The 25,198-nt window shown below is 42.3% G+C and overlaps 2 protein-coding genes across 6 annotated transcripts in view; both read left to right on the forward strand.

The window, feature by feature from the left end:
* LOC108414590 (alpha-N-acetylneuraminide alpha-2,8-sialyltransferase-like) overlaps positions 1-25,198 on the forward strand; it is a 52,810-nt gene that overhangs the window by 21,137 nt on the left and 6,475 nt on the right. For both annotated transcript variants that reach the window (XM_037541041.1, XM_037541043.1), the window contains exon 4: positions 15,454-15,598. In XM_037541041.1, the coding sequence (XP_037396938.1) occupies positions 15,454-15,598 (145 nt within the window). The remainder of the gene's footprint in view (positions 1-15,453; positions 15,599-25,198) is intronic.
* Positions 1,105-12,463, forward strand: LOC119264009. 4 transcript variants are annotated; one of them, XM_037541045.1, is made up of 13 exons: positions 1,105-1,289; positions 1,371-1,522; positions 2,101-2,293; positions 2,555-2,668; positions 5,091-5,195; positions 5,536-5,649; positions 5,987-6,100; positions 6,438-6,551; positions 6,889-7,001; positions 7,341-7,454; positions 7,793-7,905; positions 8,314-8,409; positions 11,978-11,997. In XM_037541045.1, exons 2-10 carry the CDS (start codon positions 1,476-1,478, stop codon positions 7,342-7,344), a joined length of 918 nt encoding a protein of 305 aa, XP_037396942.1. In that variant the 5' UTR covers positions 1,105-1,289; positions 1,371-1,475; the 3' UTR covers positions 7,345-7,454; positions 7,793-7,905; positions 8,314-8,409; positions 11,978-11,997. The 4 variants fall into 4 exon arrangements, with proteins under 4 accessions (XP_037396942.1, XP_037396941.1, XP_037396944.1 ...); XM_037541044.1 differs by having other exon boundaries at positions 1,105-1,522; XM_037541047.1 differs by lacking the exon at positions 5,987-6,100 and having other exon boundaries at positions 1,105-1,522.

The raw sequence follows: 25,198 nt of genomic DNA on the forward strand, positions 1-25,198 counted from the left end.
AGTGTGACTGTGTGTGTGTGTGTGACTGTGTGTGTGTGACTGTGAGTGTGACTATGAGTGTGCGTGCGTGTGTGTGTGACTGTGTGTGTGTTACTGTGAGTGTGTGTGTGTGTGTTTGTGACTGTGAGTGTGTGTGTGAGTGTGTGTGACTGTGTTTGTGTGACTGAGTGTGACTGTGAGTGTGCGTGTGTGCATGTGTGTGACTGTGTGTGTGTGACTGTGAGTGTGTGTGTGACTGTGAGTGTGACTGTGTGTGTGTGACTGTGTGTGACTGTGCGTGTGTGTGTGACTGTGAGTGTGTGTGTGACTGTGTGACTGTGAGTGCGTGTGTGTGTGTTTGACTTTGCGTGTATGTGTGTGACTGTGAGTGTGTGTGTGACTGTGTGAGTGTGACTGTGTGTGTGTGACTGTGAGTGTGACTGTGTGTGTGACTGTGAGTGTGTGACTGTAAGTGTGACTGTGTGTGTGTGACTGTGAGTGTGACTGTGTGTGTGTGACTGTGTGTGTGTGACTGTGTGTGACTGTGCGTGTGTGTTTGTAAACCTTATAATATGGGGACTTCGACCAGTAAGCACACCAATAAAGTGGGGACTTGTGTCATTGTGGGGACCAAAAATCGAGTCCCCACGAAGTTAACCATTGCAGCATGTCTATTTCGTTGAGCTGAACCTACCCCCTTAAAATCTCAAAAGTCCCCAGCATGAACACAAACTCGAAAAACAGTGTGCGAGTGTTTAGCGGGAACTGCTCAAAGTGTGTACACGCCCCCTGTGGCCAAAGACTGTAAAAACAAGTGCGGACGCACACTTGATCACGTGGTACAGCAATGCTGAACTCTGATTGGTTGAAACGGGAAGCAATCATTGGAACTGTGAGCCAATGAGGTACCACCTTAATCAGGGCCGCAGTTTCCCAGTCAGTAGTGAGAAGCCGAGCTAGCCCAGCGTGCGAGCTGTGTGAGTTAAGTTTCCCGTTTTAACCGCTCCGTGTTTTACTAATCGAGCTGTGTTTGTATATAAACCCCTAGTCGAGCGGTGAATGCAGGAGTTTAGTTTAAACAGCGCTGGGTTCTCGTTAATTGGCTAGCGCTAGTTAGCTGGTTGTTAGCGCTCAGCCCTGCGGGGCCTTTAAACAGTTAAAGCGCCGGGCATAGCGAGGCCTTCAGACCCGCTGCGGGGGCTCGGTCCGGGAGATGAGGAGGAAGAGCCCGACAAACGACGCTGTTTTCCACGTCGCGGCCGGCCGCGACAGAGCGGGGCTGGAGGTGAAGCACATCAGTTCATTTAAAGGTGAGCAGAGCAGGTCAGTCAGCTGGACTGGACCCCCGCGCGGGCGGTCGGTGTCAGCGCGGTCTGTGGTTCTGAATTTAGGCAGGGGGGTGTTCGCCGTGACGGGCTTGGCGAGGGGAGAGTTCGTGCTGGAGTACAGAGGAGACCTGATCAGCGCGGAGGAGACGGCGCGTTTATCACGGCGCCATGAACGCCTTCATGTTCGACTTCCTCTGGCACGGAAAGTTCTGGACGTGAGTAACATTTCCCTTCTTCTCTGGGCCGGGAGGTTAACTGGGGGGTGGGGGGGGTTTCAGTCGCGGCGCTCCGCGCTCGGGACCGCGCTCCGGGCCGCGCGGAGATGTGGGCGGTAGACTGGTGTTAGATGGGCTTTAAACGCTTCGCTGCTGTGACGCATTAATATTTAAACCTTCAGAAATCGAACAGGTTTCTGCCGTTAGCGCCGCGCGTTTTCGCAGCGACATCGTTTTGTTTACAGACGCGTTCGCCTTTGATTCACTCTTTGATCGCCCCGCCCCCGCCGATAACCGCCCCCCCCGTTTCTATTTCACAGTATATTATGTTCTTTAACTGAACGCGCTGATCAGCCCAGGCTGTAGACCCGTACTGAGCACAGGTGCTTCAGAGGTAGAAGGAAATTGTGAATAGTCTAGTAATGATAATATAATAATATGAGCAAAATGACACTGACACTGTTATGAAGTGAAATAATTGTCAATAATGTAATTTTTGCTTTTATTGGACTTTAATTTTACAACTATACAACTAAGATATGACCTTCAATAACTGACTTCTGTTTGTTCAAATCCAGTATTGATGCTGCAAGGGACGATGGCAGTCTTGGAAGACTGGTTAATGATGACCATATTAACCCCAACTGTAAAATGAAGAGACTCATCGTGGAGGGAAGGCCACATTTGTGCCTGTTTGCTTTAAGAGACATCACACCTGGAGAGGAGATTACGTATAATTATGGAGATGGTGATTGTCCGTGGAGGAGTGAAGTAAGAATGTCACTTCTTGTACCAGTAGTGGATAATTAGATGCCAAACAGTGAATATATTTTTAAGACATCATATCCATAATGTAAATGGAGGCTTGAAAGGAAAGGATACTGTTAATCTGAGTTTATGTAAACTATATAGAGATGATCAGAACAGTGCCAGTCAGTTACAGCATGGTACGGCTCACGTGTTGCGTGCTGTTTCCATAGCAGGATTTCCCTTTTATTTTGTGTTTAATAATGACTGTTGTGTCCATTTTAGGTGATAAAAAGTGGAATGGAAGCGGACAACAATCATCTGGAGTCAGAAGGTGCCTCTGGAGATGATCAGCACTGCATCAAGCCTTCGCAGCACAAATCTGCTTTTGGCGTCCAGGTAAGCAAACTGCTCAAATTCAAGCGTGTTCACACAGGTGATGCTAAGTCTGCACAATGTGTAATGTAGTCAACCAGTACCAGGAGAGTCTGGCTGCAGGCCTTCAGAGAGATGCAGTATCAGCCCCAGTGACGTCATGCACTCTCTGCCACAACAGCAGAAACAGCCCAACGGCACGTTTCATCACTTAATCCATTTTTTGTTCATAACATGGCTAGAGAGTTTTTAATGTACCTCCCTGTTGGAAAAAAAAAATCATAGAACCCTTTAAAAGAGTCTATTGGTTCTTGGTGGTTTTCAGTAGTCACTAAAGGTGTTCTCTGTTTTTCTGATGGGCTGATATCACAGTGTAAAGGATTCTGATCGTTTAATCAGGTCTTCTGGGATTAATCCAGGTACATTTGATTGTTTCCTAAAGCCCTCTAATGGCAACCATAAAGCTAGTTCCCATTAGACATAAAACTTGGTGGTTTTGCCTTCCTACCAGCCCTGCAAACACAGTTACATTGTGACTGCGTCCTGTTTTGGTACCATGGCGTCATGTGCTTGGTGCTCTCTACGTTGTCACAACATTGAAATGTAATTTCTCAGAAAGTTATGACGACATTGACAACTTTCTAGTAAGTTGTGACGACGTTGATGAGAAGGCGAAAGTAATCAATACTACATTGTACGTTGTCACAACCTCCTAGAATCCTTAATACGTTGTATTTTAATCAATATTTCAGTTTTTGATGCCTGGTTGTAATCGTCAGCATGACATTCATGAGTTTCAGCAGTAGTCTGTTTGTTGCTGTAAATAAACCCAACGTTCTTGTCTTATCATTGTGGCAGATTTTATTTTGAAAGTTTCCATATTTAATTACCCTATTATAAGTATGGCAGCGTTATTATATATTCAGTGTAACTCTTATTGCCCAGCAGCACGCGTTTTGCTGTTTTTCCTCATAAAACCCACAAAAACACTGTGGCAGAGTGTGTACTGACGTCAGTAGCCACGTTTACATGCAGCCTGATAGTCCATTAATCCGACTAATAGCTCAATTGGAATAGAATACGTCCATGTAAACGCCTCAATCGGAATAGACTAAGCCGATTGAGTCTATTCGGAATACAATTTCTATCCGATTGAACGAGGTGGGTAAACCTCTAAATAATCCATTAAATAGAAGAATAACAGCCATGTACCACGCCTGAATCCGATTACACTCCAATCAGAATGTGTAAGAATGCTCTGCGCATGCGCGGCGTGCATAGTGAGAGTTTATACATGGCAGAGCAGAGCAGAAACTGGTCTGCAGAGGAGACGAAGTTCATGCTCTGATCTTTAAAAGACGGTGGTGGGACGGACGTCCAGCTTATGTATCTTGGAGCACGTCGTCTTCCTCTCGGCCTTCTTTAATAAGGACACGTTTTCCTGAGTCTGAAGTCATTTGAAAGCAGTTAAAAACACAATCACTGCTCACTGCTGCTCATCTCACTCTGACTGGACCTCACGTGATATTTACTCTAAACGCTACACCACGCATTTTGCATCGGATTACTTGTAGTGAGCATTTAAATGAAGATTTTCATCAGATTGTTGAATAGAGTGAGCATAAACACCTCAGTCTGAATCTGTAAACTGTATTCAGTCGGATTGGCAAAAATCTTTGCATGTAAACGTAGCCATTATTAGGCTGCTGGTGCATGTCAGGCTGAGAGTGAATGTCTGTTCATATACCTCAGTTATGGCGTTTATGCACTGCTGCTCCTTAAACCTGCTTGGCATGTATTAATCCCTTCTGCTTTTCACGTGGACTATGCACATCTACCTCATCGCCTTCAGAGATGCTCTTCCTTGATCACACTGCATTTGCTAACCTGTTGAGCTTCTCTCATGCAGACTATGCTCGGCTGACCCATCCATCTCATGATGCTGCACCATTTGCTGTTTGTTTTCTAAACCTAATTTCATTTACTCCTTACTAGGGTTATCTCAGGACTTCTACAAGGTGCCTTCTCTCACAGTGCCTTTTTCGGCACCAGTATCTACAGTAGCAAACTCTTTCACTGCTGTCAGTTTACTGCTCTTGGCCTGCTGAGCCATTGGCTTTAGACTTAGATTCTGTAAAGCTGCCATGCAATATTTTGTAAAATTGCATTCAGTGTCCAACCAGTGCCATCTTTGTGTTTCCAATCTTGCAACCTTTGGCTTGTAACTTGTAGCAACCTCCTCTTCAGGTGGGTATGGGATCATGGAAAGCTCATTATTAGCTTAATTGTGGTGTGGAGGGAGTTATTTGGAGTAAAACAGAAGTCATCTAGCGTAAACAGCTTTCTTTCCCTATTTTGTGTTCTGTGTTCCTTATTTTACACTATATTGAATGCAGGCTTTGAACTAGCAAAATGGGTTTATTGGTAATTGTTTTGTCTGTTTCAGATGAAAAAAAATGCCGGCAGTAATCGTCTGGAGTCAGAGGTTGCCTCTGAAGACGATCAGCATCGCACTCAGCATTCACAGCTTGAGTCTACTTTCTGTAGCGAGGTATAAAACTGCTTATTTCCTTATATTTTTTACACGGTAAACGTCAAGTCCCCACAATGTACACTGTGATTTACCAGTGTTGGCAAAAGATTAGTTTCAAATGACAAGTGGTGCCCTTCCCCCACTGAGTCCCCACACTGTCTTAAAAAGTGAAGGTTTTACACAAAGTCCTCAGAAGACATGCATATTAAAATACTATCATTTTAATCTAGAAATATTTCTTTTTTGGTGTGTTTAGCCTAAAAATACTTTCTACAACTTGACAGTGTTCAGTTTAGTTATAATGTGTAAACATTGCTTTTACATTTGGGCTTATTGGTAGTTGTTTTGTCTATTTCAGATGACAAAAAATGGAATGGAAAAAGACAGTAATCGTCTGGAGTCAGAGGTTGCATCTAGAGACGATCAGCATTGCACTCAGCATTCACAGCTTGAGTCTACTTTCCTCAACCAGGTATGAAACTGCTTATTTTCATACGTTTTTTACATAGTAAACATCAAGTCCCCACAATGTACACTGTAGTCTGCTAGTGCTGGCAAAAGATTTTCCATTGACTAGTGGTGCCCTTCCCCCACTGAGTCCCCACATTGTCTTTGAAGGTGAAGGTTTTACACAAAGTCCTCACAAGGCATGTAGTGTAAAATATTATAATTTTAATCTAGAAATATGTCTTTTTTGGTGTGTTTAGCCTCAAAATACTTTCTACAACTTGACCTTGTTCAGTTTAGTTATAATGTGTAAACATTGCTTTTACTTTTGGGCTTATTGGTAGTTGTTTTGTCTATTTCAGATGACAAAAAATGGAATGGAAAAAGACAGTAATCGTCTGGAGTCAGAGGTTGCCTCTGGAGACGATCAGCACTGCACTCAGCATTCACAGCTTGAGTCTACTTTCCCCAACCAGGTATGAAACTGCTTATTTTCATACGTTTTTTACATAGTAAACGTCAAGTCCCCACAATGTACACTGTAGTCTGCTAGTGCTGGCAAAAGATTTTCCATTGACTAGTGGTGCCCTTCCCCCACTGAGTCCCCACATTGTCTTTGAAGGTGAAGGTTTTACACAAAGTCCTCACAAGGCATGTAGTGTAAAATATTATAATTTTAATCTAGAAATATGTCTTTTTTGGTGTGTTTAGCCTCAAAATACTTTCTACAACTTGACCTTGTTCAGTTTAGTTATAATGTGTAAACATTGCTTTTACTTTTGGGCTTATTGGTAGTTGTTTTGTCTATTTCAGATGACAAAAAATGGAATGGAAAAAGACAGTAATCGTCTGGAGTCAGAGGTTGCATCTAGAGACGATCAGCATTGCACTCAGCATTCACAGCTTGAGTCTACTTTCCTCAACCAGGTATGAAACTGCTTATTTTCATACGTTTTTTACATAGTAAACGTCAAGTCCCCACAATGTACACTTTAGTCTGCTAGTGCTGGCAAAAGATTTTCCATTGACTAGTGGTGCCCTTCCCCCACTGAGTCCCCACATTGTCTTTGAAGGGGAAGGTTTTACACAAAGTCCTCACAAGGCATGTAGTGTAAAATATTATAATTTTAATCTAGAAATATGTCTTTTTTGGTGTGTTTAGCCTCAAAATACTTTCTACAACTTGACAGTGTTCAGTTTAGTTATAATGTGTAAACATTGCTTTTACTTTTGGGCTTATTGGTAGTTGTTTTGTCTATTTCAGATGACAAAAAATGGAATGGAAAAGACAGTAATCGTCTGGAGTCAGAGGTTGCATCTAGAGACGATCAGCATTGCACACAGCATTCACAGCTTGAGTCTACTTTCCCCAACCAGGTATGAAACTGCTTATTTTCATACGTTTTTTACATGGTAAACATCAAGTCCCCACAATGTACACTGTAGTCTGCTAGTGCTGGCAAAAGATTTTCCATTGACTAGTGGTGCCCTTCCCCCACTGAGTCCCCACATTGTCTTTGAAGGTGAAGGTTTTACACAAAGTCCTCACAAGGCATGTAGTGTAAAATATTATAATTTTAATCTAGAAATATGTCTTTTTTTTGGTGTGTTTAGCCTCAAAATACTTTCTACAACTTGACCTTGTTCAGTTTAGTTATAATGTGTAAACATTGCTTTTACTTTTGAGCTTATTGGTAGTTGTTTTGTCTATTTCAGATGACAAAAAATGGAATGGAAAAAGACAGTAATCATCTGGAGTCAGAGGTTGCATCTAGAGACGATCAGCATTGCACTCAGCATTCACAGCTTGAGTCTACTTTCCTCAACCAGGTATGAAACTGCTTATTTTCATACGTTTTTTACATAGTAAACGTCAAGTCCCCACAATGTACACTTTAGTCTGCTAGTGCTGGCAAAAGATTTTCCATTGACTAGTGGTGCCCTTCCCCCACTGAGTCCCCACATTGTCTTTGAAGGGGAAGGTTTTACACAAAGTCCTCACAAGGCATGTAGTGTAAAATATTATAATTTTAATCTAGAAATATGTCTTTTTTTGGTGTGTTTAGCCTCAAAATACTTTCTACAACTTGACAGTGTTCAGTTTAGTTATAATGTGTAAACATTGCTTTTACTTTTGGGCTTATTGGTAGTTGTTTTGTCTATTTCAGATGACAAAAAATGGAATGGAAAAGACAGTAATCGTCTGGAGTCAGAGGTTGCATCTAGAGACGATCAGCATTGCACACAGCATTCACAGCTTGAGTCTACTTTCCCCAACCAGGTATGAAACTGCTTATTTTCATACGTTTTTTACATGGTAAACATCAAGTCCCCACAATGTACACTGTAGTCTACCAGTGTTGGCAAAAGATTAATTTCAAATGACAAGTGGTGCCTATTATTTAAATGAAAGCTTTGCACAAAATTCCAACAAAACACTTAATTAAAAATATTTTTCTTTTTCTAGAAAAAAAAAAAAAATATATATATATATATATATATATATATAGATATATAGATATATATATATATATATATATATATATATATATATATATATATTAGAGAGAGATAGATTTTTTTTTTTTTTTTTTTTCGACCTGGTGTTAGTTTGCTAAAACACTTGCACTGTTGGGCTTAATTGTGAGTTGTGTTTTTTTTTTTTTTTTTTTTTTTTTTTTCCCCCAAGGTGACAACAATTGTAATGCAAGAACATAGTCATCATCTGGAATCTGATCTTACTTGTGGAGATGCTCAGCAGCAGAGGTCTGCATTCTTAGTTCAGGTAACAAAATGCTTTTAATATTTTTGTACTTTTATAAAACATGCACAATTCACTCTTCCGAATATAAAATAGCTAAAGTATACAGCAGTGTTCACATGGAAGCTATGTTATTTTTTTTATTGCTTCATGATGCCTGCTCTATCAGTAGTGTTTATAGCAGTGATGATGAGTATGTCCCTGGGTCTTCAGATAGTAGCTCAGATGAAAGTTCCTGCAGTCGTATGATTTCAGTTTCTAAAACAAAAGCCAAGACAACAATGAAAAGATGTAGTTCACACAGTCCTAGCAGTGGTCAGTCCAGTGCTGCTGCCACCAATGAATCTGAAGTTGTACCTGACCAGTCAAGCCCTGAAATTGTACCTGACTAGTCAAGCTCTGTTTTGGTGTATATAAAACTGAACACAAATTAAAATGATAAATCTACTATATACCTTGCGTTGAAGCCATTTGGTAGAGCCACCTTAACAATTTCAGTTTTCAGTCTTATTGCATAGGTCTGTATAATCACCCTAAAGCAGAGGTCACTAATAGGTGGACTGTAGTCCAAGTATGGACCCAAAGGCTGTTCCATGCTGACCTGGACCTATAACCGATAAATTCTGGATAATTATTTAATTACGACAGGGTGGTCCTATTTTAATCGGGGTATCATTTCTAGTCATTATGGTACCGTTTTAGCGGCCCAGGAAACTCACAGACCAATCGCATGCTTTGTAAATATCACGCGTGACACTACTCAGCCAATCAGATCTGTGCATTACAATGAGCGCAGAGACTCGACGGAGTCTCCATTCGACTCCACTCGGGAGGGACGAGGCAAGAGCAGTCAGAGAAGAAAGTGAGTCAAAGGGAATTTATTTCATATGATGTGATCTGAAAAGAAAACTGACAATAAATGTTGAAATATCACTGAACTGTACTTTTTGATTTGACATTCAGTTATGGACTACATAAGGTATTGATATTCCTATTAGGCTACTTCAGTAAACAGCATATAGCACTGAATCATAATGGAAGTTATGGTGTTCTGGACCTTTGCTTGATTTTTGGTAACTGAACCTTATTGAATTTTAATTAAACGCCCCTGCCCTAAAGGTCAAATTTGGCCTTTGGCCAACTGGCTAAAATGATGCAAGATATTGTATTTGTTCAGTATGCATCCCTTAGCCTATACTTTTCAGTAACCATGTTAAGGTGTTGTTTGGGGTGGGTTTTTTGTGTTCATAATGTAATTTTTACCAGGAGACGTACTCATTAGTAGTTATTTCATATAGAGGCACAGTTATACTGCAAACACTTTGAAACACATTTAAAACGCATTGACCACATTTCTAAAAAATACGGCAACTTCCAAAATCAGGACAAAAAATAAGTCAATGTTTTCCTGTTTAATAGATGTAAGGAAAAGAGACTGCTTGGTGTAAGATCTTTAGCACATATTAGCCCCCTATATTATTGTTAAGTGCTGTCGAATCGTTTCCAACCCCTGGAGACCATATTGATGGTGTTTCTCCAGAATATCCTGGTCTTCTGTTTGGGTGTTCTGGCTTTCTAATGGCCTTGTTCATTGTTCCTCGCATTGTATCTTCTTGCTTGCCCTCCACTTCCCAACTCTTCCAAGCATCATTGTCTTTTCCAATGGTTCTTCTCACAATATTCCCAAATCCCAAAGAGTGTGTCAGTTTATTTTCTGGACTTGGAATGAGAAATTGAGGCTTGATTTGATCAAGAGCCCATTGGTTTGTTTCCTTTGTTCCCTCAAAAGACTTTGCCAGCAGTTCAAATGCATCAGTATTTCCCACCTTTTTTTATTGACCAGTTTTCATATCCATAAAGAACCACAGAGATGACCACAGTCTGGACAGTTCTGATCTTTACGTGGAGAGATGGATTTTTGCATTTGAAAGTCTTTTCCAGTTCAATTTTGACTGCTGGGTCCTTTGTTGTTAATCAGTTAAAGTTGGCAAATGCTGTCCATCTCTTTGGCATCTTCTCCATCAGTGCTACAGTTAGTGCTCTTTCATATTGTCCTAACCTTAGTCCTATTCAGCTGAAGTCCCATCTTTTCACTCTGTTCTTTAATCTTCCTTATAAGGGCCTTTAGGTCTTCTTGATTTTCTGCTGCAAGTGTCGTGTCATCCGCATATCGAAGGTTATTGATGTCTTCCACTGGTCTTGAATCCTCAATCATTTTCCTCCAGTCCTGCGTCTCATTAAATGTTCAGCATACAGGTTGAACAGGTAAGGTGACACAGTATAGCTTTGACTAACCCCTTTGCCAATGTAGAACCATTCTGTTTGTCGGTTCTCTGTCCAGACTGTAGGAGGTTTCTCAGTAGAATGATGACATGTTCTTGTATTCCCATCTTCCTGAGGAATAAATTGCATAATTGCATAATTTTGTGTGGTCAACACAAAGACTTTGTTGTAGTCAAAGAAGTACATGAAGTCCTTGATGATCTTGGCTTTTTCCATAATCTAGCAAACATCAAGAAGGGTTTTGTTGATTGATCTTTATTTTCGTCAGTCCTGTCCATTGAACTTCCCTTGGTATACCAACTAGACATTGATATTTATTTCTGAGTGTACATATATTCTAGAAAACAAACCTTGTTTTTCCATGTTTGTCATGATGTTGTTTTAGTTACTTCAAGAAGGTATTAATGAAGATATCATTGTACAACTATTTCCCTCCTTCTGATTTCTGACTATGGTATTTCAGTTACCAGCAGGATAACTTATTTACAGATCTTGTCAATTTTATCCTCAGCTTCATAATAAAACTTTTTCATTTCTTCTTTATTAGCATCTGTTGTTGGGGAGTAAACTTAAATGAATGCAATGTTGAATGGTTATGCATGAAATCTGATTGACATCAGTCATTCACAGAATTGCATCCAATAATGGTCTTGTTGACATCCTTGTTGACAATAAATGCCACTCCATTTCTTCTTTGTTGTTCATGGCCTGAGTCGTAGACAGTGTGTTTTTTCCAGCTTGCCATGATTCCTGCTTCAAACATTCCAAGTTTGTAGCTTTGAATTCTTATTTTCTCGCTCATTAGCTAAAGCAAAAATCTTTGACCAAGCTGTGTCATGCAAGCAAAGTGTACTCTGAGGAATCCTCAGCTCTTACTCAGTAATAGTTGAGTGCACGTTAATACCAAACTTTTTGTTGTTCCTGTCCATGTGATTTTCTTGATAGATTATACAGAAGTGGTTTACCATTTGGCTTCTTCTGCACAGTTGAACTGATGTCATTGCCATTGTCACCTGTGTGATAATACACCTTTGACCTTGTCCTATATATTTAGGCTGCCCAGTGTAGGTGGAACTTTGCAGCCACCTAGCAGCACCCTAAGAACCAAATATCAAGACCACATCAATGACATAGCAGCACTCTAGCAATCATGTAGGACTTATCACAGCAATCACTCTGCATTTTCATCAGAAAATGCAATTTTATAGTATTATTATTATTATTATTATTATTATTATTATTATTAGGACATGTCTTTAGCTATTTAAAATATTTTCAAAAAGAGTGTGTTTGGTTTGGGTTTATGTAGATCCTGGAGCAGAACCGGACTTACACAGCAAGCTCAGGAGACCTTGACTGAGCAAGTCATAGAACCAACCAGTACCACATCAGTTCCCAAAGGTATTGTCTGATAAATAAACATGATGGCAAACTTTTATGACATTGAAAAAACATTGTTTTGACTAAACATGCTCTGCATTTACTCAGGTGTAAAGATGGTTAAGAGAAAGAAATGGGAGACCAGTGAAGTGAAAGCAGTTGAAAAACATCTGAACAGGTTCATTAAAACTTGCACAGTGCCAAGAAAAAAGATTGAGTCCTGTATAAAAGTTGACCCTGCTGCATTCAAAGACCGACATTGGTTAACGGTAAAGTTCTTTGTAAAGAACAGAATCACTGCATTTTAAAGGAAAATGTAAACCAGAGCAAATGTCATTTGCAGTCTTTGTTTTTTTCTGTTCATTGATAAAGTGCTAAAAAAAGTTTTATTTCATTTTTCAGTTTATTTTGTCAATCTTTAAAAAATGGTTCTTCAAGGGTTCTTTAGTAAAAACAGTGAAAGAGCTATTTGCATGCCTAAATGTTTCTTCACATGGTGAAATGGTTTTTCAATTTGGAGAATGTGTTGTATATGGATCTACTAATGAACCATTTTGAAAATGGTTCTGTATAGCACCACAAAGAGTTCTGTTACAAGCTTGATATCAGCACAATTGAAGAACTATATAGAACCATTTTCAAGTTCCTTTATAGAACCATATGCAACACAGTCTGAATAACCAGTTACCATGAATCATAGGTCTATATAGAATCACTGTCTTTACCAAAGTTCTCTTGAAAAAACATATTTTTGGTGTTTTTTTTTTTCATACGTGCTATTATTTGACTGGCAGCTTACGTTTTTTGGTATTGCTTGTGATTCGCTTTACATTTAAGAAGCAGTCATTAATTATTTGTGCATAAATACTGCATCACAAATGGCAAACAACTGGTTTAAAAAGAAACAAATAAAAGACCTGTTATTAATGTGTCTACATCAGTTGTCTTGTGTTACAAATATACATTATAGGTGCATTTCAACTGTTCATAATATTTGTCCCCAGATTGTTCACAAGTACCTACATTGTACAAAATACCAGAAAGTTGTGTGTGTGTATCTGCTGGTCCCCACATGCTTTGAATACCAGAAATTGTCCCCAGAATGTAGGAAAATGTCACATTGCTTTAATAATGTATTTTCTTTATTTTGAAGTGACAGCCGTTTTAAGAACGCCAGTTGAAACATGAATCTGTCTTTCGTTTGCTCATAAAGCCTTTAGAAAGGCGAGTCCCCACAATGTAGCTTCCAGCTTGTAGTCCCCAAAAAACGCTTAGACAAGTATGTGTGTGTGTGTGTGACTGTGCTTGTATGTGTGTGACTGTGAGTGTGTGTGTGACTGTGTGAGTGTGACTGTGTGTGTGTGACTGTGAGTGTGACTGTGTGTGTGACTGTGAGTGTGTGACTGTAAGTGTGACTGTGTGTGTGTGACTGTGAGTGTGACTGTGTTTGTGTGACTGTGTGTGTGTGACTGTGTGTGACTGTGCGTGTGTGTGTGTGTGAGACTGTGTGTGTGTGACTGTGTGTGACTGTGCGTGTGTGTGTGTGTGTGTGACTGTGTGTGTGTGACTGTGAGTGTGTGACTGTGAGTGTGACTGTGTTTGTGTGACTGTGAGTGTGACTGTGTGTGTGTGTGTGACTGTGAGTGTGTGACTGTGAGTGTGTGACTCTGAGTGTGTGTGACTGTGTGTGTGTGTGACTGTGTGTGTGTGTGTGTGACTGTGAGTGTGTGACTGTGAGTGTGTGACTCTGAGTGTGTGTGACTGTGTGTGTGTGTGTGACTGTCGGAAGCTGCCCAAACAACGATGAGATGTTCAGAGACGAGGCGCCAGACTTTGCCTCACATGTCCTGAAAGTATGTGAGGAGCTGCTCAGCCACAGTTTTACAGTCCCCAGTATAACCTGCACTGTCCACAGCTGGAAATGTGACCCATGTCCTGAGACCTGAAGAGAGCTGTAGAGAGGTTTTCCAACAATATCGCTCTAAAACCGGCTCAGCTCAGTATTTCAGGGTCCTCAGTGCAGGTCTGAGTACCTGGAGTAAAAACAGAGCAAAGCATCTTCCACACTGACAGCCTTGGACACTGTGTTTGGGAGATGCAGTTTCATGAGGCTCCTGTTTGGAAGGCGATTTCTAAAGGCACATGGGTGAGTCATAAAGCCACAGACCAACACCAGGAGACATGAGGTCCGACCCTAACGAGGTCAAGACAATCGGAGAAATAGAGCTGCCTCACAGTAAAGCCAAGCTTGAGACAACGCTAGAGACAAACACTTCCCTCTCCAGATTTGACTCAAACCACAACACTGCATCCAAGCGGGTGAAAGACCTCATCAGACAAGAACCGGCTGTTGCCCTCACCTATTTTGACTTATGTTTGGGCGCCAGGTGACAGTGGAGTCAGATCACAGCCACTGGAGTCAGTTATGTGAAAGCTTTAGTTTCTACCTCCCCAACTTCAGTGCAGACATTGACCAACCTGGCCTTCTCATCAGTCATTAACAAGCTAACAGCCATGTTCACAATCTGGAACAGAGTCAGTCACGCATGAGAATAAGTTCAGTAACTTGTTCAGACCTGCAGCTTCAACCTTCTCATTATTCCTGCAGAGTAATGTGATGTCAGAGGTAACTGTCCAAACAGCCAAATCACAGAAAGAAGTGATCCTTACAGCCTGTTGGACTGCAGGAACCCCAGAGAATGGTCTGAAGCCACCAGCCCAGGTTCTCATGAGGGGATGGCTTCACTCGCCGTACTCCATACTGACCCATACATCGGACCACCACCCCATCTGACCATCACTGACAGCTTCATATCTAATCTGGGTTTAATTTACAAACAGCCGCCTGTCAGATCTAGTAAATCACTGCAAGGACTCCTTCCTCCAGCCTGTTTTACACATTTACATATTCATTAAGACAGACGTGTAAAACGTACAGCACTAATCCCGAGAGGTGCTCTTCACTCAGTGGACACAAGTTACATTGAGAAACGACAAGGTCCACTTAACCTCAGACTAGACCTAGTCCTGATATCTCACTTCATATGAAATAAGATTATCCACTAGATCAACTTTACAAACACAAGCCCTTAAAAAATCAGAGCTTCAGTCTATTAATGACCCACTATCTCTCTCTCTCTCTCTCTGTCTCTCTCTCTCTCTCTCTCTCTCTCTCTGTGTCTCTCTCTCTCTCTCTCTCTCTCTCTCTTCCTCTCTCTCTCTCTCTCTCTGTCTCTCTCTCTCTCTCTCTCTCTCTCTCTCTCTCTCTTCCTCTCTCTCTCTCTCTCTGTCTCTCTCTGTCTCTCCGTCTCTCTCTCTCTGTCTCTCTCTCTGTCTCTCCGTCTCTCTCTCTCTCTCTCTGTCTCTCTCTCTCTCTGTCTCTCTGTCTCTCTCTTTCTCTGATAGAGTGCAGTTGCGTTCCTGCTGTAATGCGTCCGGTTCTCTGTTCCTGACCCAGAAGAACTCTGAGGTTAACCAGAGCGTTCCATATGAAACCAGGCCAAACGTCAAATACAAACTCACACCTGACGTGTACAGCAAGCTGCCTCAGGTACGGTTCAGTCGGGACTTCAGTCCAGCTTCACTGCTGATGACCAGAGGTATGTTTGATCAGGCAGGACACTCTAGCTGTGACATCATTGTGGAGTTCACCAGGGTTCTGTTTTGGGTTCCATCCATCTGTAATCAGAGATGATAGGACTGATCGTCAGCTGGTTGATAACTCCAACCGATTACCTGAGATCTGAATGGAGGAGAAACCCGTCTGCGTGTGAGAGACGGCTTTAAATTCTGAAATCTGTATAGAACATTGTTCAAGATATGACATGTTGTGACTTGTGTGCAGTCAGTCATTGTTCCTATTATTAGACTGCGTGGGGCACTGTTCTCCCCGAGTTATTACTCTCTGATTGTTGCAATAAACCCCACTAGAAGAGGTGTGACCACCGTCTCTGCCTGTTCTCTGTGCAGTTTGCTTTCTACCTTATAGTGATAAGTTAAGACAGAGACGTAGTTGCTGAAAACATAACAAATTGGCGACGAGTACGGATTGAGCCTTATGCATGCAAAAGGAGCAGCAGGAGCCAGTACTGACTGAGCAGGCTAACTACATGTAGTAAGAGAAGTGCAACTGAGGATTTACTCCACACAAGCCAAGACGAAGCCCACAGAGTACAATGGCGCACATTATCGGACAGATTGAGACCTTCGACGAAGCAAGAGAGCAGTGGTCTACCTACGTGGAGAGGTTTGAGCGTTTTGTTCAAGCTAATGGAATTACTGAGGAAAAAAAAGTGGCAGTGTTTTTGAGTGTAATGGGAGTTCTGCTTATGGCTTACTCCGTAGCCTTATCGCTCCAGAAAAAAAAGGAGAGAAAACTTAAAGAAACAGTGGATGTGTTGCTGGCTCACTTTTCCCCAAAGCCCATAGTGATTGCAGAGCGTTACTGTTTCCATAAACGGTATCCATCCTAAACAATGAAGCCATACAGAGAAAATACAGAAACGACACTCACACACAAAAAAGCGGTGGATATAAACATGTCCATGGAAACAGTAGCAAGAGAATCCCAGCATCTCAGTAATTCACTGAAAGTCAATGCAATGGCCATCTCCACATGCAGATGTGGCAAGACGAATCACAAGGAAAGCGAGTGTTTTTACAAGGAACAGCATTGCCATAACTGTAACAAGAAAGGACACATTTCTCGTATGTGCAGAAACAAAAAGACGGTGAAATGCAGCAAAGCCTGAAAGTAAAAATCAACACAAAAAGTGGAGAGACAAATCTAAGAAAGGACACAAGGTGGAAACTAACAACACAAGTGAAAAGGATTAACTACCAACACAGATTCAGAACGGCATTACAAAAAGTCACAGCTGTCCAGAAAGACACCGCAGGGGTGAGTGTGACAAAGAATACTAACTCGATGCTGTCAGTGATTTTAGTAAGGCCAGAGGTGGAAGGACTACCAATTAACATGGAACTAGGTACAGGTGCAGCAGTATCTCTGATCTCTGAGGAGCTGTACAGAGACAAACTAGCTCCTGTCCGTCTGCGTAACACCAGCATGGTCCTGAAGACTTCCACGGCTGAAATGATCTCACCAGAAGGAGTCATCAAAGTGAGAGTCAAGTTGAACAAACAGAGTTCGACTCCCTCTTTATGTAGTAAAAGGAAATGGACCTGCACTTTTCGGCCGTGAGTGGCTACGCAGAATCAGATCAAAGCAGTAAGATGTGTGTATCAGACCGATGTTGAGACACTAGACACTTTGCTAAAAAGGCATGCTAATATCTAAAGAAGGCCTGGGAACAGTCATAGATTTAAGTGACGCTGGCTCTGAAACCTGACCAGCAGCTTAAATTCAGATCAGTGAGCAGCAGTTTGGTTTCATGCCCAGGAAGAGCACCACAGATGCAGTTTTTGCGTTGAGAGTGTTGGTGGAGAAGTACAGAGAAGGTCAGAAGGAGCTGCATTGTGTCTTTGTGGATCTAGAGAAGGCAAATGATAGGGTGCCAAGACAGGAACTGTGGTAGTGTATGAAGAAGTCACAATCAGAGGTCTCCAAGTCTGTCACCGCTGCATCCTTGGCCATGGCCAGGAGCACCCTGGCAGCGGATTCATGTAGATTTCACAGGGCCTTTCGAAGGACGCATATTCTTTGTGGCAGTGGATGCCCATTCAAAATGGCCAGAGGTTTGTTTGATGGAGTCAACAACGGCATGCAAAACCATCCAATACTGAGGAACATGTTCAGTCACTATGGCTTACCTGAAGTTCTGGCGAGCGACAATGGTCCACAATTTGTTTCGGATGAGTTCTCTAGGTTCCTCAAAGCCAATGGGGTGAAACATATGCGTTCTGCTCCGTTTCATCCTGCCACGAATGGCCTCGCAGAGCGTTTTGTGCAGACATTTAAGCACTCCATAAAGTCATCTAAGGGATCCACCGCTCTAAAGGCTAGATGCTTTCCTTCTGCACTAGCGAAATTTGCCACATGCCACCACAAAAGAGACACCTGCCATGCTTTTTTACACCGAAGACTCCGAACACGTCTGGATCTTCTGAAACCGAGCTTAGCAGCTGTCGTGAGTCATGCTCAGGAAAATCAGTGCAGCTACAGGGCTAAGCATTCCAAAGATCGCAAATTCGGAGTAGACGATCCAGTGTTGGTCCGTGATTATCGGCGCGGGGAGGAAAAGTGGACACCTGGCAATGTGTCATCTAAAACAGGTCCAGTATCGTACACGGTTGAAGTTGGATCTTCTCAGCTCTGGAAACGACACACAGAGCAGACGTTGGCTTGTCATCCAGAAATCTCCAAACAGCCAGAACAAATTCAGCCAAGTGAAAGACCATCACCTTCTGACACGGACGATGTACAAACAACTTCAGGAGCTGTTGAACAACCTGAACCAGAATCTGTGGCTAGCAGGTCTGTTGCAAATACTTCAGAACACATTGAAGCTACACCTGCAAAACCACAAGATTCCCCTACACAGGTAATAAGAAGATGTCCATTCAGAGCTCGTAAACCACCTGATATACTTAACTTGTACGGCAAATGGATATGGTGGAAACCTGGACATTTTTGTGTACAAAGTTAGCTAGTGAGTCGGGTGCCAACACAAGGCAGAATAATCCTTGACCCCACTCAAGGTTTGGGGCAGTCTACCCCCAGCCTTAGTTTAGAAAAGAAAAAAAGAGAGAGAAAATGTGTACATTCAGTAAGAGGGGGGTAGTTGTGATGTATGTGCAGTCAGTCATTGTTCCTATTATTAGACTGCATGGGGCGCCATTCTCCCCGAGTTATTACTCTCTGATTGCTGCAATAAACCCCACTAGAAGAGGTGTGACCACCGTCTCTGCCTGTTCTCTGTGCAGTTTGCTTTCTACCTTATAGTGAAAAGTTAAGACAGAGACGTAGTTTGGTAAACTAAAGCAGTATTAAGCTGAAAACATAACATGTTACTTCCAGAGTGTTTGTTTTCCAGTTATTAATAAATTCCAGTCTTTAATAAAGGAAACTGACTTGTGCTTAACTGCGTCTCTAATCACAGTGCAGGCATTTTACATTTTTCTCCAGGAGTGTGTTGCAGCCTAAAAAGAATATTGGGAAGGAATTCCAGTTCATGAATACAGTACTTGTGTATATTTTTTGTTATTTTATTTATACAAGGCATATTTAAGTTGTTAGAAGCAAATGTACACAATTTTTGGAATGTTTTGTTGTTTCATATATTTTTATAGCATTTATATCGTTTTGTTAATAAGTATTGTTTACAAAGGGGTCAGAGGTTGCTGGGGGTTGATCGGGGGAGGAGTTAAGCTCGTGAGTCAGTGTGTGTGAGAGCGAGGGAGAGAAGCGAGCAGAGAGTTCTGAGTGAAAAAATGTAGATGACTTAGTGTAAAAAAACAACTCCAACACTGAACCTGGGAAAATAAAGTTGCAAGTGGAACAAAGCAAAGGTTGACTGGCTCGAGTCTGTTCAAGAGTGCAACATAAACTTGGTGTTTCTGCCCGGTTTGGAGCTGAACCACGAAGAGTGAAGGAGAACTCAGCGCGGGAGAGCTGGCTGCCTGCCAAGTAAGCACGAGGGGTTTACATGACAACAGCATTCCAAGCACAGCTGTGGAGGTAAGAACTCCCTATCTCACTCAAGATGTCGACAGAATGGGAAAATATCATTAGAGAGATAGAAGAAAAGTTACTGACACTGACAGTATCTGAGTTGAATTGAATATGTACAGCACTGGATTTAACTGTGAAAAAAAATGACCAAGATTCACCTCGTAAACTCAGTGACGTAAATTCATTGCACCCAGTGAATGCAATGAATATCAAAAACATTCCTCCACTGTTAATGCAGTAGCGGAAACCTCCATAGTAGGCCAAAATGTAACATTTGCACATCCGGTGTACAGAAGAGATTTAAAAATAATTGGTCAAATTGGAGAACCAAATCAGAAAGATAAGTTATCTTACACCAGTTTGGAGAGACAAATTCAAAGAGCACTGAAGAAAGGATATGATGAGGGAGAAGTTGTGGAAGCTGTCATTCAGGCTATAGCCCCAGGAACAAAATTGAAAAGTTATCTGGAGAGTAGAGTTGATTTGACATTACACGATCTGCGCAAGATATTGCGGACTCATTATATTGAGAAGGATGCTACAGAGCTGTATCACTCCCTTGTGCGTGCAGTGCAGGAACCAAAAGAAACGCCCATACAGTTTTTGGTGCGAGATATGGATTTGAGACAACAGATTGCCTTCGCAACTGAAAGAGTTCAGTCTGGTTTAAAATATGGTTCTGCACTAATTCAAAACCAGTTCCTCCAGACTGTAATTACAGGTCTCCATGATGAAGCCATTCGAGGGGACATGAAACCATACTTGGAAAACCCAAATGTTACTGATGAGGTCCTTCTGGAAAAAATGACAGCTGCATACACACTGGAGGTGGAAAGAAAGAATAAGTTGTCAACTACATCAAAAGCAAAAATGATCAAGGTGGCAACAATTAAAGAGGAAATTGAAGAAACAGAAAATGAATGTAAATCAAACAAGAGTGAACCGACTGAGACAAAAAAACGTGACACACTAATGGAAAAGGTAGACCAAGGTAACAAAGCCATATGTGAAGCTATCCAGCAGCTCACCACCCAAATTGCTAGTCTCCACAAGTCCACAGAACCCCCACCAAACAAAGTAACTGAACAACGATACCGAAATCAACGACCTACAAACAGAGCTACTAACAATGGACAGTGCTGGAAATGTCAAGTAACCAATCCTGATGGGAAGTGCAGTCACTGTTATAAATGTGGCAGTGAAGAACACTGGGCATCAGGCTGTCGCAGGAAAAATCTTTCCGGAAACATAAATAAACTAGAAGTCTTTTCCCATCCTGCAGAAAACAAGACCAAAACAGACCTGTTCAGCCTTAAAACACCCCTCACTGGTAAACAGTGGCAAGCTGCAAAGCTGGTAGGGAAAAGATGTCAAGTTCGAGCATCTTTGGGAGGAGTGGATACCACAATACTGTGGGACACGGGATCACAGGTCTCAATAGTGGGAAAGAGCTGGAAAGGAAAATACCTTCCAGATGTAGAAATAAGACCAGTAAAAGAGCTGCTTGAGGATGGAGCTTTCAGCTGCAAATGGGACAAATATCCCATACAAAGGGTGGATAGAAGTTGAATTCACATTGTCCAAGAATGCAGTGGTTGGAATGAGTGACAAGCCAGTCCTAGTTCCAATCCTGGTCGCCAGCAGTGATGTTGAACGTCCCATTATTGGCTTTAATGTGATTGAAGAGCTAGCGCTGATAAATGACACACCTAAAAATAGTATTCCATCTGCTCACATGGTAAGAAGATTGTGCTCTGCCCTAGAGGTAGGACGTAGAACTGCGAGAGCTGTTTTGTCCGTTTTGAAGAAACAAATCCCTCAAAGCCAACCTCATTTAGTCAGAATGGGCAGAAGACAAGTGACCATCCCCAAGAAACAAGTGACAACAGTACACTGTGCATCACTAAATAAAAGGCTGCGAGTAACATCACATGCTGTGCTTGAACCAAACCATGAAGCTCCTTGGCCGACAGGCCTAGTCATTAGAGAACAGTTGGTTCAACTTCCACTAGAAGAGGAAGGTAAAATAGGGGTGACCATAGAAAACACCACTGGAAATGACATTCAGCTTTGGGGTCGTACTCCGCTTGGTCTGTTATACAGTGTTGATGCTGTCTACCCATTACAAGCAGAATCAATGGAAACCCTGAGACTAGAGCCCTGCAAAAGTAAAAACACCCCACATATACAGCAGTCTAGCACAGAATCACAAGGTGAATCATGGGACCCACCTGTGGATCTAAGTCATTTGCTTGATGACCAGCAGCAGCAGGTACGACAGATGCTAAGAGAAGAATGTGAGGTGTTCGCAAAGAATGATTGGGACACAGGATGCGTAAAAGACCTGAAAATGGACATTCTTTTAAAAGATAATGTACCTGTGCAAAGGACATACAACACAATCCCTAGACACCTCTACCAAGAAGTAAAAGCACACATACAGGACTTACTTCATCGAGGCTGGGTCCAGAAGTCTTGTTCTTCTTATTCTTCACCATTAGTCTGCGTCAGAAAGAAAGACGGTGGTCTCCGCCTATGCGTGGACTACAGGCTGCTGAATGAGAAAACACTGCCTGATCGTCATCCTATTCCAAGGATACAAGAGATCCTGGAAAACTTGGGATGTAATTCTTGGTTCACGGTGTTGGACCAGGGCAAGGCTTATCACCAGGGGTTTGTGAACGAGAAAAGCAGGCCCTGCACTGCCTTCATTGCTCCATGGGGTCTTCATGAGTGGGTCAGGATCCCTTTCAGACTTTCTAATGCCCCGGCAGCTTTTCAACACTACATGGAGGGATGTCTTGAGGGTCTCCGGGATGAAATTTGTGTCCCATATTTAGATGATGTCCTGGTGTTTAGCCCTACCTTCGAACAGTACACCCACGATGTAAAGCAGGTCTTGGCACGCCAGAGAGAATGTGGCATAAAACTACGGCCAAAGCAATGTGACTTCTTCAAGCATGAGGTCTGTTACATGGGCCGAATCATCTCTGCTGAGGGGTACAGGATGAACCCGAAGGAGGTTGAAGCAGTTCAAGCACTGAAGCAAGAGACACCTGCCACGGTGCGAGAAGTGAGGAAGCTGATGGGATTCCTTAGCTATTATCGATCATATATTGCAGACTTCTCCAGGATAGCCAAGCCTCTGTATGAACTGTTAGCCAAGCCCAAGTCTGAACTGAGACAAACACCAAAGAAAAAGGGGAATAATCGGAAAAGTGCTCAGTTACCACCAAGTCATCCAGTCCAATGGACAACAATTCACACAGAGATACGGCACAAAATAATAGATCAGTTGACTAACCCACCAGTGATGGCGTATCCGGATCTAGAGAAACCCTTTGTGCTTCATGTGGACGCTTCTGAAGAGGATTTAGGTGCAGTTTTGTACCAGCGTCAAGAGGGTGTTCTCAGAGTCATAGGTTATGGCTCAAGGACGCTAACCATGGCCGAAAAGAATTACAAGTTACATTCTGGTAAATTGGAATTTCTGGCCTTGAAATGGGCCATAACAGAGCGTTTCCGAGATTATCTCTTTCATGCGCCCCATTTCACAGTCTACAGTGACAATAATCCTTTGACATATGTTACTAAGTCTGCAAAGCTCAATGCAGCTGGACACCGTTGGGTGGCAGAACTGGCAGACTATCGATTCACCCTCAAGTACAGACCTGGACCTACAAATCGAGATGCAGATTTCTTGTCACGGAGACCAAGACCCATCGAGGAAATCCTGCAGGAATGTACTGAAGAATGTTCACGGGAGGCCATTGCATGTATTGGAAAAGCTCTGGAGGGAGAGAAAACAGGGGAAATTAACTGGATCTCAGCAGTAACTTGCAATGTAGATGCACTGCCAGAGGAGCATCATCTGCAGTCAATTCAGCCTCTCGCATCAGAAGACATCAAAACTGCCCAGAATGCAGACTTGGTCATAAGTAGAGTCTTTGAGTTAAAAAGGACATCTAAATCACTTGAAGTACAAAGACAAGTTGGCAGAGACTGAAGCAGTCAGAGAGTTTCTCAGAGAGTGGCCTCGTCTACAGATAGGTAAAGACGGAATTCTCAGAAGGGAGACTGCAACCAGAAAACAGTTAGTTGTTCCTGAGTCGCCGAAGCCCATTGTTTACAAACATCTACATGAGGAAATGGGACACTTAGGGGCAGATCGAATGGTGGCTCTAGCAAGAGAATGCTTCTATTGGCCTAAAATGAGGCAGGAGATGGAGCATTACGTGATTCAAGAGTGTTGGTGCATAAAAAGAAAGAAACCAAACAGAGTCATAAGAACACCTATACAGAGCATTGAAACCTCTGCACCATTTGAGATGATCTCTATTGACTATCTACATGTGGACAAGTGTAAAGGAGGTGAGGAGTATATACTTGTGGCCGTAGATCATTTCACCAAGTATGCACAAGCATATGCAACAAAAGACAAGTCAGGGAAGACTGCTGCCAGGAAACTCTTTGATGACTTCATCATGCGTTTCGGTTTCCCATCTAGAATACACCATGACCAGGGAAAAGAGTTTGAGAATGTACTCCTTCGCAAGCTTCAGGACTACTGTGGTATCCACCACTCACGTACGTCGGTGTATCCTCAAGCTAACCCTGCGGAACGCTTCAATAGAACCCTCCTGAGTATGTTGCGGACGCTAGAAGAGTCACAGAAGTCTAGATGGAAAGAGCACCTGAACAAGGTAGGCCATGCCTATAATTCAACTGTGCATGATGCCACAGGATTTTCCCCATTTTTCCTTCTCTTTGGTCGCGAACCTACTCTGCCCATTGATCTCATGTTTCCAAAGGAAGAAGAACGAAAGAACCAATCCCGCACTGATTATGCTGACAAGTGGAAAGAGGCTATGCATGAAGCATATACCATTGCAAAACATAATATAAAAGAGGACAGAAAAACTATAACCAACGTATATGGAGTTCAACCCTTGAACCTGGTGATCATGTCTTGGTGAGGAACCTCACACCCAGAGGAGGTACTGGAAAACTACGCAGTCACTGGGAAGACACCATCCATGTGATCAGGGCAAGAAAGGGGCCTGATAGTCCAGTCTACGTGGTGGAACCATTACAAGGAACTGGAAGAAGACGTGTTTTACATCGAAACTTACTTCTACCATGTCCCTACTTGGTACAAGAGCCTGAGTCTCATGAACTGGACCTGGAAAGAGAAAATAACAAAAAACCACCAAAACCGAGAACAAGACGAAATCACAAAAACCAACATGATACTTACCTGACAGACTCTGACAGTTCCAGTGAAGAGGAGTACCAGTTATGGGGGATGATGAGACTTGCTGATTCACCCCTTAACGTGGAAGCAGAGGAGTTCTGCCCTAAGGGAAGAATTATCATGGAGGAACCTATGAGGACAGGCGAGCTTGAAGAGCAACCTGAAGAGGTTTGTGAGGAGGAGAGTGACAACCCAGATGAAAGATCCGGATCTCCTGCTGTTGAAGTGGAAAGTAAAGGGCAGGATGCTGAAATAGGAAGAGA

This window comes from Pygocentrus nattereri, chromosome 9, assembly GCF_015220715.1.
Source record: "Pygocentrus nattereri isolate fPygNat1 chromosome 9, fPygNat1.pri, whole genome shotgun sequence".
Lineage (NCBI taxonomy): Eukaryota > Metazoa > Chordata > Actinopteri > Characiformes > Serrasalmidae > Pygocentrus > Pygocentrus nattereri.

What these genes read in the sequence shown, in the direction of transcription:
- LOC119264009 (XM_037541044.1), top strand. Translation starts at nt 1,476, where the DNA reads ATGAACGCCTTCATGTTCGACTTCCTCTGGCACGGAAAGTTCTGGAC. An exon ending in AGTCTACTTTCCTCAACCAG is followed by an intron (nt 5,650 to 5,986) that starts GTATGAAACTGC and finishes TGTCTATTTCAG; the next exon opens with ATGACAAAAAATGGAATGGA. An exon ending in AGTCTACTTTCCCCAACCAG is followed by an intron (nt 6,101 to 6,437) that starts GTATGAAACTGC and finishes TGTCTATTTCAG; the next exon opens with ATGACAAAAAATGGAATGGA.